This window comes from Hemitrygon akajei, chromosome 6 (genome assembly GCF_048418815.1).
Source record: "Hemitrygon akajei chromosome 6, sHemAka1.3, whole genome shotgun sequence".
NCBI lineage: Eukaryota > Metazoa > Chordata > Chondrichthyes > Myliobatiformes > Dasyatidae > Hemitrygon > Hemitrygon akajei.
Window position 1 is genome coordinate 44,135,580 of NC_133129.1, and position 14,293 is coordinate 44,149,872.

At 41.5% G+C, this 14,293-nt stretch overlaps 1 protein-coding gene across 7 annotated transcripts in view; it reads right to left on the minus strand.

Moving 5' to 3' along the window:
- sv2ca (synaptic vesicle glycoprotein 2Ca) overlaps nucleotides 1-14,293 on the minus strand; it is a 183,573-nt gene that overhangs the window by 141,709 nt on the left and 27,571 nt on the right. For all 7 annotated transcript variants that reach the window (XM_073048263.1, XM_073048260.1, XM_073048261.1 and 4 more), the window contains exons 2-3: nucleotides 4,657-4,731; nucleotides 3,647-4,438 (exon numbers count right to left, since the gene is read on the minus strand). In XM_073048263.1, the coding sequence (XP_072904364.1) occupies nucleotides 3,647-4,217 (571 nt within the window). In that variant the 5' untranslated portion in view covers nucleotides 4,218-4,438; nucleotides 4,657-4,731. The remainder of the gene's footprint in view (nucleotides 1-3,646; nucleotides 4,439-4,656; nucleotides 4,732-14,293) is intronic.

The window sequence follows — 14,293 nt, forward strand, 5'->3', positions numbered from 1 at the left end:
CAAGACTGACAAATGTTGGAATCCAGAGCAACAGAAAAGTGCCGGAGGAACTCAATGTGCAGGCAGCACCCTTTGAGATAAATGGGACAATTGATGTTCCTGGTTGAGACATTTGATCAAAGATACCGCTCTCTTTCAGAGTAAAGGTTTTGTCCTTTATCCTCATTTGTGTATGTAGCCAGTGCCTTTTTCTCAAAAGGCAATGGAAGACTCTCTCTGTGCTGCACTGAATCCCTACCTTAGATTATGCATTCCGCAGAAATACCGTTTTCGTAAATGGTTTCCCTAATCCTGTGTTACAATAAATTAGTTTGATGGTATTTCTTGGCCAGGAATAAAAATAAACAACTCTGACAACTTACTTCAATGGCTAGCCCTTATGAGCATCCATGGCTTTGGTGAAAAGCAGAGTCTGATTGATAAAGGTTCAGTGTTTGGTCCCTGCACAAGGTCGTAAGTGAACATTACCAATAGCCTGTGCTGGTCCAACCATGTCGATGCCATGGCCGAGAAAGCTCACTAATGCTGCTACTTCCGCAAGAGGCTAAAGGAATTTGGCATGTACCCATTAACCCAATTTTTATTGATGCAAACAACAGCTTAGGATGGCAACTGCTGTGCATGTGACCACAAGAAACTGTAGAGAGTTGAGGAGACAGCTGAGCACATCACAAAAACTGGCCTCCCCTCCGTCGATTCTGTCTATATTTGGTAAAGCAGCCAGCATAATCAAAGACCCCATCCTCCTTGGACATTCTCTCTTCCCTCCTATCCCATTAGGCAGAACATACAAACGTCTGAAATTACGTACCAGCAGGTTGAAGGACAGTTTTTATTCCACTGGTATACAGTAAGACTATTGAGTGGTTCCCTGGTATGGTAAATGGACTCTTGACCTCACAATCTACCTCATTATGTTCTTGTACCTTATAAGCTGATTCCACTGCACTCTCTCTGCAGCTGTTGCACTTTATTCCGCATTCTTTTCATATTTTACTTTGTACTGCCTCAATGTATAATCAATAAAGTATGTCTGTCTGTCTGTCTGTAGTGTAAGAACAGTATGCATGACAAGCTTTTCAACATACCCTTGGTACATGTGACAATAATAAACCAATTCCAATTGCTTTCTGTCAATTTCCTGAGTGAGCTGAACAGTAAGAACTGAGAGTGTACTTGTAGAAAGGATTTAACTAGATTAGCTGTAAGGGACATGAATTAACTTCCATGCACTTCGCCATTAACCCAGAGTACTTTAAGGATTAAAATAGCTTTCAGTTGCGTTAATCAAACTCCCTGGCTCTGTCATGCTCAATTATTCACTCTGGTCCAAATCACCCCTCCCCCCACAATTTAATCAGTATGCACAATTAAAGCAATAATATTAAAAATTAGGTGCATTTAGAAACTTATTTATTGACGTTAAAAGGTTATTAATGATAAATATATACTTTAGGATCATCCCAATCATCAGAATAATTTTCACATGCATTTTAATGTTTATGTAGAGAAAGGCAAAAAACACGATGAATATAGGTACTCCTGTGCGGCAGGTAGTAATTTCAGTAACTGCGCTTATTGGATTGTTGGTTTTATTAATGTCACACGCACTAAGGTACAATGGAAGGCTTTTGTTTGTATGCCATGCAGACCAATCATGTCATACATCAGTAGATCAAGGAAGTACAAAGAAAAGAATGCAGAATATAGTGTTATAGCTACAGAGAAAGCGCAGTGCAGATAACCTATAAAGGAAGCAAATGCTTCGTATTCTTGATACAAGTAATGTCATGTCATTATAGCTATTTGATTTTCATTGAATAGAACTACTGAATGCCAGATACCTGAGACCAAAGCAAATACATTTCCAGGCATTTAACTTCTTCCAAGTACAGTATATTGCTTGGAGCAGAGACCAAGAAAATCAATGGAACTACCCCTTGAGCTCACAAGAAGCGTAAAGAATATAGCTTCATTAAAATTTTGCTTCTTTCATTAGTAAAAGCCACTGAGCACCCTTGAACATACTTGTTAATCCAACTATTGTATTATATTTTTACTTTCATTGATATAATTATATATATTTCACAGCGACACTCGGAATCCTGCATTCTTTATGCCCACAGCCATAATTGTGCAATGTTTACATTTCTCTTTATAAAGGGTGTATATTACTTGCAGAAATACCCATTAGCTAATTAGGGTACTGTAATGCTCTGTGAACATATGAATCTACTGGCCTTCTCCAGTTAACCTGAGGGCACTGAGAGTGAATGTGGAACAGGTGTCAGATATATGCCAGACTGAGTAACAGTGGCAGCTTTCCCTCACTGAAGGACATCAGCGAGCCCTGGACTCTGGCAGCTTTAAGGCTTATTTTATCTAGCATGTCAGCACATTGCCAGATTTAATTAATTTAAATTTGCAAATTACCACAGTTGGACTTGAACTCACAATTTCTAGATTGCTTGACTAATGCCATGGCTACTAGGTTGTCACAACCATTGTAATTGTGCAGCAGCCTAATCTATGATGATCACAGATTACAGATCATGGACGGTTGGATAGGGTGAAAGCTGCAACTGTGAAAACCCAACGCCCAGAAGTAAAAGCATATGATGACATTGGATCCTTTTGCAGATCCAACGAGATCCCAGCATTTATTAATCATTCCAGAGGAACAGCAATGAGAAAAATGATGGGGTCCAAAATGAAGTTTTTGTCTAAATAGTACCTTGGCCTGGAACATCATGCACTGGAGACCCTCCTTTGATTTTCCATGGAAAATAGCACTAAACCTCCCACATCTCTAAAGAAATTTTAGAGACGAGGGTTCAATTCTACCTTTTGCCACACCACTTCCTGCAGATTGCAGAAATTGTGTTTAGTTCTTCAAAAACCAAGGACACTTCTCTACTACCAACTCTTCTTCCAATCAGTCGCTAAACCCACGAATAGTTCATGAACCTTCAAAGTAGTACAAATGAGCCTCTACCCTACAGTGGGTGCTCTTTACTTGGTGCATCAATGTGTGACAATATCCACTTTGGAACATTGAAATTTTTCAGTTATTAGCACATTGAAGAGTTAAATTAATTTAAATTAATGAGTACCTGAAAGGCAATGCAATACTTAACCATGATGACATCGACATTCTAAAATTGCTGTCACAATAGCATCTGTTTTAACATATTCTATTGTCACAAACGTAGTCAAAATACAAAATTATTAGAAATTTTAAAATGTAACCATATTTTGTTTCCTTTTACCTGTATGCATATCGTTTGACCTCTGATAACATAAGAAGCCATCTACAGAGTTAGACCAGTTTACTATTTTCATCCGCAAACACGAGGAAATCTGCAGATGCTGGAAATTCAAACAACACCACACACAAAATGCTGGTGGAACACAACAGGCCAGGCAGCATCTATAGGGAGAAGCGCTGTCGACGTTTCAGGCTGAGACCCTTCACCTGGCCTGCTGTGTTCCACCAGCATTTTGTGTGTGTTGTACTATTTTCATCCCACCTTTTGACCCGTTAACAATTATAAGCAAAATATAATTTCATATTTTTGGGAAATTATTTTTTGATGAGAAGGCTAGCATCCCTGCAAGAAGATGTTAGAATTGAAGAGCTACTCACCCAGCCATCCTGTACTGGAATTTTCCACACACATATCCGTCTCAGCACTTGGCAGGACGAACCCCACCACAAACACCTCCACTCCGTCAGCCATGAGAGACAATCCCAGCACAAGGAACAGTGCCCACTGGAACCTGCCATGTCCACACTCCTGAATGATCAGCTCATATTGTTGTGCCAGCTCCTCTTCATCAGCTCTCCTCTCAGCATCCAACTCTTCACGGTCTTTGTACTCATCCGAGACAAGTTGTCCGATGGCTACCTGGTTCTCTTTCCTTTGGCCTGTATCTGGGATCCCCTGATACTCCCCTTCATATATCTCATCCTCCTCATCATGGCCTTCAGTGGCATCGCTTGAACCCTCATCCTCTTGTGGTTCTTCGCCATAGGTCCCTCGGCTATAGTTGTAGGCGTCATCATCTTGAAAATTGGCATAAGCAGTCTTGCTGTAATCATCCTGTGCGTAGTCAGCTCCTACGTTGGCTTTCTTTATTGTTTGTTTCTTAACTTCTTTGGCAATGTCTTTGGCACCCCTCATCAGGGTAGTCCTGTCCCTGTACGCATCATCCATCCTTCCTGCAATATTAAACGCCTTCCTCCAGCAAACAGGCTGAACGTGATGATACAGAAAGTAAGAACAACTGTCCAAACTTGGGGCCTTGAGCTCGGGGTTTTGGCATTCAGTTTCTATCTAACATGCAGAACTTTAGTGAGTGTAGCACTGGCTCTTCAGTGTTCTCAGCTGGTGATGGGGATTTTTTTCTGTTACATTTCCATTGTCATTGCCATCGTCTAGCACATCAAAAGAATAGAGAAAACAGAATTAGGCATAAATCCATGATATTTAAATTGACTGAATCCAAATGGGGTCTTACAGTGAGCCAAAAAAGTGCAATGATTATACTGGTTTGCTGAACAATAAATAGATATTAATTGAAAAACATGATATTTTATCTTTTTAATGTGCTCTGCTGCTCTACCCCTTTTAGCCATGGTTGAAAATGGTGTACCTGCAGTCAATGAGGTGAGTTGTCAAGAATCCAGGGAAATGACAGCGGCCACAGTCTACTGAATGGATGAAGAGTCTGGTAAGGCAAAAGAAAATGTGAGAAAAACATTCATAACTTTCCAGAAACATTCAACATATTGTAAAATTCACAGTTTTAGTTGTATTTTATAGTCCATCCCCTATAACGTCTTTTGCCACCAAAAAAAAAATTCTCAATGAAAATGACACTTGGCAAACTTTCGATTGTGATGGTTAGACTTTGATTTGCTGGCGGTGCAAAATTTAGTTAGACTCCTGACAGAGTGGATCAAATTTAATAGTGATACATTTCCCAATACGAGTGTTTCTGCATTCCCCTATGACATAGAAAGGGGCCATTCAGTTCATCAGGTCTGTGCCAGCTTGCAGAGCAACCCAGTCTCTTTCATCTCTAATCCTGGCATTGCCTCCTTGATCAAGTATGATTAAAGAACACATCAGGTAGGAATGAAGAAGATAATCTTCTTCCTTGAGGTGCAAACAAGAAGAAGAAAGCCATCTTCATGGGTCGGGCTTCACCACTGGGATTGAGCGAGTCTAGTGTCTCTCATTGCTGAATTAGTGAGCCAACAACTTACTCTGACACGAAATCAACACACCACAATCTTCTGTCCCACCTGGAAGTTTCAAATGAGTTCATGGACTTTCAGTTCAACTGTGATGTTTCCACTGGTGTGCAAGGTGAGAACACATAGGTGGGAAAGGATACACTTATTAACAAGGTATAAGAGGCAGATGGGAAAACTAACTCCAGTGGGTGCTTCTATTGACATCATGTTTGGCGCATTGACCCTGTCATAACAAACACCTTGTTTTAAAAGAGGAACAAGTGTATAATGTCATACCAATCACTGATCCAGGCATTGGCACCTCTGAGACCATGTCATCATGGAACCACAAGGAAGCACAATATGCCTATTGTACTTGTCCACAGTAAATTTTCTCCATTTTTTTTGGTGCGTGGCAAAATGTAAGCCATGTAATATCAATGGGTCTTCACCAGAACCAGTGTCAGTGTAGACCAGTAGCATAGCAGTTAGCTCATCACTTTACATCACCAATGATCAACAATTGGGATTCAATCCCTACTGCTGCGTGTAAGGATGGCAACACTTGCGGGCTGCCCAGTACAATCCTTGATTTGATGCAAACAATACATTATACCGTATGTTTTGATGTTTCAATGTGCATGTGACAAATAAAGCTAATCTTTAATCTTGCCCTGTTTCTCTCAATCAACTCTTGGCCTCACAATCTACCTTGTTATGACGTTGTACCTTATTGTCTGCCTCCACTGAACATTCTCTGTAACTGGTACAACGTATTCAAATTTTTGTTATTGGTTTACCTTGTACTACCTCAGTACGGAGGGATGCTACGCAAGGCGAGCTTTTCATTGCCCCTCAGTACATGGGACAATAATAAACCAACTTAACAATTTATTTTCCTGCTGCAACATTATACCACAAAGCCAAAACATTTTTCTTAGGCAAGAAGTCCTGATCTTCAGTTCTATTGGGAAACTACTCAACACATGGTAACTATACACCAGAAGCAAAATTATGCCAATCTCACTACAGGAGACTGTAGCACAATCAGTGGTTGTGTTTATGACACTTGAAGATTTAGCTCAATAACATCAGCAATTGATACACCAAAGTATACAAGAGAATGGACGTTGCAATCAAACTTTGCAAGGCAAGGACCCTCTTCCAAGCTGCCAGTTGCTCCATCATACTCGTCACTGAAAATAAACTTTCATCTTAAGACTTCAGGAAAAAAGGACCACTGCTCATAGCCCTATAACCACTTGTTGCCAAAAGAAGTGATTAGTGCCAGCACAGCCTTAAAGAAAGGACCTAACACTGAACTCTGACTTCTGGGAAGGTGTGATCTTCGTCCTTCTATCTACTTCTGGGTCTTGGTCTACCACTAGCAAACATTTCAAGAAAAATATCACCAATCCCTTTTCTGCAAAATACACCCAATTCACTGAGGATAAATGAACCAACTTCAGTGTCTTCTCCCAGGCCAATATCCCCATCACCAAATGCATAGTTACTCCCAGTTGATTACATTGATCACATGTCCAACACCAGACTCCTGAAATAGACATTCTATGATGAACTCCATTGAGGAAGAAGGTTATAAGACAGAAAAAAAAAGAAATTAATGTCCTTGAATAAATTCAACATCCCCATAGAATCTTTGGCTTCTAATCACCCAATGAGGAGCAAGTACATTCAAGATGATACAGAGACTCCTAAAGGAGCACACAACCCTGTGTATATAAATGGAGCAGATAACTGCATACTGGCCTCATGCACCACCTCTGGACCCACAAAAGTAGAGTGGAAATAAGGTCTTATATGATCCTGAGGGGTTGGCTAAGAAGAAGCAGAAAGTGTCATGAGTAAGATTGCAGATAACACAAAAATTGGTGAGGTGGATAGTAAAGATGGTTACTTAAGGCTGTGGAAAGATAGAGATCATTTGGAGACCAAGATGAAGCATTGGCAAATAAAATTTAATCCCAACAAGTGTGAGGTGTTGGATTTTGTAAAGTCAGATATGGATGAGAGATATAGACTCATAGAATCAGTGTTATGCAGCATTGAGATTGGCCTTTTGGCCTAAATCATCCAACTAAACAATTATGTCCACTAAGCTAGTTATATATGCCTCCATTTGACCCAGATTCATCTAGACCCCACATGATACGTAGATGTCATATAAATGACATGACTGGTGTCACACTGGAGGATCAAGTCAAGTCACTTTTTATTGTCATTTCGACCATAACTGCTGGTATAGTACACAGTAAAAAGGAGACAATGTTTTTCAGGACCACGGTGCTATATGAAACAGTACAAAAACTACACTGAACTACGTAAAAACAAAACAGAAAAAAACTACACTAGACTGCAGACCTACCCAGGACTGCATAAAGTGCACAAAACTGTGCAGGCATTACAATAAATAATAAACAAGACAATAGGGCAGTAAGTTGGTGTCAGTCCAGGCTCTGGGTATTGAGGAGTCTGATAGCTTGGGGGAAGAAAGTGTTACATAGTCTGGTCATGAGAGCCCGAATGCTTCAGTGCCTTTTCCCAGATGGCAGGAAGGAGAAGAGTTTGTATGAGGGGTGCGTGGGGTCCTTCATAATGCTGTTTCCTTTGCGGATGCAGTGTGTAGTGTAAATGTCTGTAATGGCGGGAAGAGAGACCCCGATGATCTTCTCAGCTGACCTCACTATCTGCTGCAGGGTCTTGCGATCTGAGATGGTGCAATTTCCGAACCAGGCAGTGATGCAGCTGCTCAGGATGCTCTCAATACAACCCCTGTAGAATGTGATGAGGATGGGGGGTAGGAGATGGACTTTCCTCAGCCTTCGCAGAAAGGCTGCTGGGCTTTCTTTGCTGGTGTTGAGGGACCAGATGAGATTCTCCGCCAGGTGAACACCAAGAAATTTGGTGCTCTTAACGATCTCTACCGAGGAGCCGTTGATGTTCAGCGGGGAGTGGTTGCTCCGTGCCCTCTTGAAGTCAACAACCATCTCTTTTGTTTTGTTCACATTCAGAGACAGGTTGTTGGCTCTGCACCAGTCCGTTAGCTGCTGCACCTCCTCTCTGTAAGCTGACTCGTCGTTCTTGCTGATGAGACCCACCACGGTCGTGTCATCGGCGAACTTGATGATATGGTTCGAGCTGTGTGTTGCAGCACAGTCATGGGTCAGCAGAGTGAACAGCAGTGGACTGAGCACACAGTCCTGGGGGGCCCCCGTGCTCAGTGTGATGGTGTTGGAGATGCTGCTCCCGATCCGGACTGACTGAGGTCTCCCAGTCAGGAAGTCTAGGATCCAGTTGCAGAGGGAGGTGTTCAGGCCCAGTATGCTCAGCTTTCCAATCAGTTTCTGAGGGATGATTGTGTTGAATGCTGAACTGAAGTCTATGATCAGCATTCGGACGTACTGGATCTGAAAGTATCTACAGTATATTCCAGAAATGCTCAATATACACCCGGCAAATTTAGAAACATAGAAAACCTACAGCACAATACAGGCCCTTCAGCCCACAAAGCTGTGCTGAACATATACTTACTTTAGAAATTACCTGGGGTTACCCATAGCCCTCTATTTTTCTAAGTCCCATGTACCTATCCAAGTGCCTCTAAAAAGACCCTACTGTATTTCTTGAAATTTCCTTGGAAAAATAACATTACAGCAAAGCAACAGCTTTAAAAGACCATCTCTGTTTCCAAGAGACACAAAGGAAGATTCTTGCCTGACAAACCAGTCAGAATTTTTTGAGGAAATAACAAGCAGGATAGACAATGGAGAGTCGGGTGGAAGTTGTGTACTTGGATTTTAAGAAGGCATTTGACAAGGTGCCACACATAGAAACATAGAAAACCTACAGCACAATACAAGACCTTTGGCCCACAAAGTTGTGCCGAACATGTCCCTACCTTAGATTTTTTTTTGTAATTTATTTTTTTATTGAAGTTCATCAAACAAACATTTCCATAAGGTATTTCAGACATTGTTCAGACATTCAGATATATCATATATATCACAAAGCTCCACAAAGTATTTATCTGGGGTATACACTTATAGAAAAGAGTGGAAAGAAAAAACAAGCATAAGGAAAGAACTATGTACAAGGAGGGAGTGATCTTTTTTTTTACAACAGATTCATTGGTTTGTGAGAATAAAATCAGGCCTATGAGGCATCATGTAGTTAAGCCATTTTTTCCCACTATGAATCAAATTGTTCCAGCTTATGATTAACAGATGCTGTTATCTTCTCCATTTAGTAAATGTCCATTGTAATTTCCATCCATGTATTTAAAGTTGGGCTCTCCTGTGATAACCATTTCCTGGTAAGAGTCTTTTTACCAGCCACCAACAGGATCTTCATTAAATATTTAACTCTTTTCAACCATTCTTGAGGTATATATCCAAAATATATGGTCTTACTCTCCAAGGGTATTTCACATTTAAAGATTTCTTGTAGGGCATTGTGTATCCCCCTCCAATAGTTTTTGATAACTGTTTGCTGGAGAAATTGTGGAAATCAAAATGCAAATCATTATCATATTTTTTGGGACAGCCCTATATTTTTCTAAGCTCCATGTACCTATCCAAAAGTCTCTTAAAAGACCCTATCTTATCCATCTCCACCACCATTGCCAGCAGCCCATTCCATGCACTCACCACTCTCTGAATAAAAAACTTACCCCTGACATCTCCTCTGTACCTACTCCCCAGCACCTTAAACCTGTGTTCTCTTGTGGCAACCATTTCAGCCCTGGGAAAAAGCCTCTGGCTATCCACACGATCAATGCCTCTCATCATCTTATACACCTCTATCAGGTCACCTCTCATCCTCCGTTGCCTGCTCCCCAATCCAGGCTGTGGTGATATCACGTGCAATGATGTGCCAGTACGTGATTGGGCAGAGCACTGGGCATGCATGGGATTGCCTGAAAGTTCCAGCACGTGGCTGGGTTAAGACATGTTTGTTTATTACTGTAAATAAAAGTTCTCTAATTCTTCCAGAATATGATTCTTCATTGTTAACCCATGGTACGTTTAAACAGAAGTAACATAACACAGGCAACATCCTTGTAAATCTCCTCTGCCCCCTTTCTATGGCTTCCACATCCTGAGGCTGCTTAACAAAATAAGAGCCCATGATATTACAGGAAAGATACTAGCATGGACAGAAGATTGGCTCAGTGGTGGGAGGCAAAGAGCTCAAAGAGGCAAAGGTCTCTGACAGACTGCCAGTGAGCGGTGGTGTTCCACAGGGCTCAGTGTCGTTGGGACCATTCCTTTTCATGTTATATGTCAATGACGGAAATTGATGGCTTTGTGGTCAGTTTTGTGGATTATATGAAGATAGCTGGAGGGGCAGGTGATGTTGCAAAAGCAGGGAGTCTGCAGAAGGACTTGGACAGATTAGGAGAATGGGCAAAGAAGCGGCAGATAGAATATAGTGTAAGGAAGTGTGCGGTCATGCATTTTGGTGGAAGGAATAAAGGCATAGATTATTTTCTAAATAGGGAGAAAATTCAAAAAGGATAGGTACAAAGGGACTTGGGAGTCCAAATGCAGGATTCCCTAAAGGTTAACTTGCAGGTTGAGTCATTGGTAAGGAGGGCAAATGCAATGTTAGCACTCATTTTTAGATGATTAGCAGACGACACCATGGTGGTTAGCCTGATCAGAGGGGATGAGGAGACGACCTACAGGGACAAGGTCCAGCACCTGGCCATGTGGTGTGCCGACAACAAGCTGGCCCTTAACACTCAGAAGACCAAGGAGATCATTGTGGACTTCAGGCATGCTAGGAGCCACACTCATGTCCCCATCTACATCAATGGAGCTACAGAGGAGCATGTATCAAGCTTCAAATTCCTTGGTGTCCACATTTCCGATTATCTCACCTGGTCCCTGAACTCTTCCATCCTGATCAAAAAGGCACAACAGCGCCTTTATTTCCTGAGGAGCATGAAGAAAGCTCACCTCTGTCCCAGGATACTGACGGACTTTTACCGCTGTACCATTGAGAGAATACTCACCAACTGCATCTCAGTGTGGTATGGCAATTGTCCTATATCAGACCGCAAAGCACTCCAACGGGTGGTGAAAACTGCCCAGCGGATCGTTGGCACCCAATTGCCCACCATTGAGAACATCTACCATAAACGCTGCCTGGGCAGGGTGAAAAGCATTATCAAGGATGCATCTCACCCTAACCATGGACTTTTTACTCTCCTCCCATCTGGTAGGCACAACAGGAGCCTCCACTCCCACACCAGCAGGCACAGGAAGAGCTTCTTCCCTGAGGCTGTGACCCTGCTGAATCTCACATCACAGCGCGAAGCAGTACTGCACCCATATTGTACTGTCTCAGTACTTTTATATCAGAATGCTGTAGCACTTACTTTTTATTCACAGTTATTTTGTAAATAACACTATTCTTTTGCGCTTCTGGTTAGATGCTAATTGCATTTCATTGGCTTTGTATCTCTACTCGGCACAATGACAATAAAGTTGAATCTAATCTAATCTAAATATAGGCAAGGATATAATGCTGAGGCTTTATAAAGCATTGGTCAGATCACACTTGGAAAATTATGAGCAGTGTTGGGATCCTTAACTAAGAAAACATGTGCTGGCATTGGAGAAGGTCCAGATGAAGTTCATGAGAATGATTCCAGGAATAAAAGGGTAAACGTACAAGGAGCATTTGATGGCTCTGGGCCTGTACTTGCTGGAATATAGAAGAATGAGAGGGGATCTCATTGAAACCTATCAAATATTGAAAGGCCTAGATAGAGTGGATGTGGAGAGGATGTTTCCTATAGCGGGGGAGTCTAGGACCAGAGAGCGCAGCCTCAGTACAGAGGAACTTCCACGTGGAACAGGTGAGGAGAAATTTCTTTCGCCATTGGGTAGTGAATCTATGGAATTCATTGTCACAGATGGCTGTGGAGGCCAAGTCATTGGGCAGAGGTTGACAGGTTCTTGATGGGTAAGGGAGTCAAAGGTTACGGGGAAAAGGCAGGAGAATTGGGTTGAGAAGGATAATACATCTGCCATGGTGGAAGGTGAAGCAGTTCCAATGGGCTGAGTGACCTAATTCTGCTCTCATGTCTTACGGACAGCTGTAAGAAAGGGGGCTGCATCATGATAACAAAAAAAAAGACTATGTTCAATGGATACCTTAAAACTCAAACAGTCCACTGAGAAAATAAACTAGACAAGCCCAATTATTTCTTGTACATGGCAGCTTTTTAGATAATCTGATTCACTTTTACTGACGAAATGTTATTTATCTACCTTGTATTTCTTAACATCATCTGTGGGTACCAGAAGGAATATAATTAACTATGCTGGACTATATATACAGTAGCAACACGTTAGGCAAACAGGGCAAAGTATGTTTAATATATAACTTCGGGGTGTTTAATTTTCAATTCAAGATCTTTATTTACACAATATGATTTGACTTTCTAGGTCCTCTATTGCAGCAGAGTAAATAGTTCCAGGATCTGGTTACCAAAGGGAATTGCAACCATTCCTCAATCATCCAAGGTTGCCTTGCACTGACAAAATACAACTCACACATCAAGTTGATAAAAGAAACCCAAGACAGTTTGCCAAATATACTTGTAACTGTTTTTATTGCAATATGAAACATCTCACACAACACAATACAGAAATCGCAGGGAATACTGTGAGCACTATTGGTTAGGGAATAAAAGGCAGAGCATGTCTCAAAGAGCCAATGTTTTGAAAGAACTTGAAGAGAAACAATTGCCCACCACTCCCAACCCCTTTGATGAGAAAATCCTGGAGTACGTTTAACAAAATGAAGTCAGAATTTGCACCTGATACGCACTTTCTTCTCAGAGCCTCCAGAGATCAGCCCATAGAATGAACAGTTTTCCATATTCATTGGACCTGACAGCAGCAGGAGGTGCTTCTTGACCTTCCACAGACAACTAGGTCTAACCATAATTGCAGTTAAAGATTGTTTCACGTCATTTCCAGTATACAAGTTCAAAGGAGAACAAAATAATTGTTACTCCGGATCTAACACAGCACAAAAACACAATAAAATAAGGACCATAATAATAAAAAAAGACACAAATATAAATACCAAATATAGCTTATATACATAGATTGATTATAGTCTATGTCCATAAAGTGATGCTAAGAACAGGTGCGTCTGTACATCAGGTAACTCTGACAGGAAGTGATAAAGTAGTGGTGGGGTGGGTTAGTAGGTGGAGGCGTTGATCAGAATTACCGCTTTGGGAAAATAACTGTTTTTGAGTCCGACTGTCCTGGAGTAAATGTAGCCTCCTCCCTGAGGTAAGTAGGACAAACAATCCATGAGCAGGGTGGGTGGGATCTTTTGTGATGTTGCTGGCCTTTTTCCGACATCTTTCTATATATATGTCCTTGATGGCAAGTAGGCTTGTGCCAGTGATGCATTGGGCATTTTGAGTACCCTTTGTAGAGCCTACCTGTCTGCTGCAGTAGTTTCCATACCATGCTATGATGCAGCATGTAAGGATGCTTTCTACTGCACATCTGTGGGGGACGTGAATATTGATGTGTATAGTCCAGCTTGCTTCAAGTAGAGGCATTGGTGAACTCCCTTCATTGTGTAGAATGTGTTCTGGGACAATTACAGATTGTGCAAGATGTACACTCCCAAGAGTTTGAAGCTGCTCACAGTTTGCACTGTGGTGCCCCCGATGTAAAGAGGGGTGTGAGTGACGGGAGTTCTCCTGAATTCAACTAAAACTAAATTAGTAAATGCATGTACAAATTCTCCTACCTAAAGTAAACTGAAGTGCAGCATGATATCACAGCAGCTAGTATAATGCTATTACATCACCGGTGATTGTGATTCTAGTTCAATTCTCACTGCTGTCTATAAAAAGTTTGTACTGTATGCTCTCCCCATGGCTGTGTGGGTTTCCTCTGGATGTTCCAGTTTCCTCCCACAGTCCACAGATATACCATTAGGGTTAGGGTTAGTGAGATGTGGACATGCTATGTTGGCGACAGAAGTGTG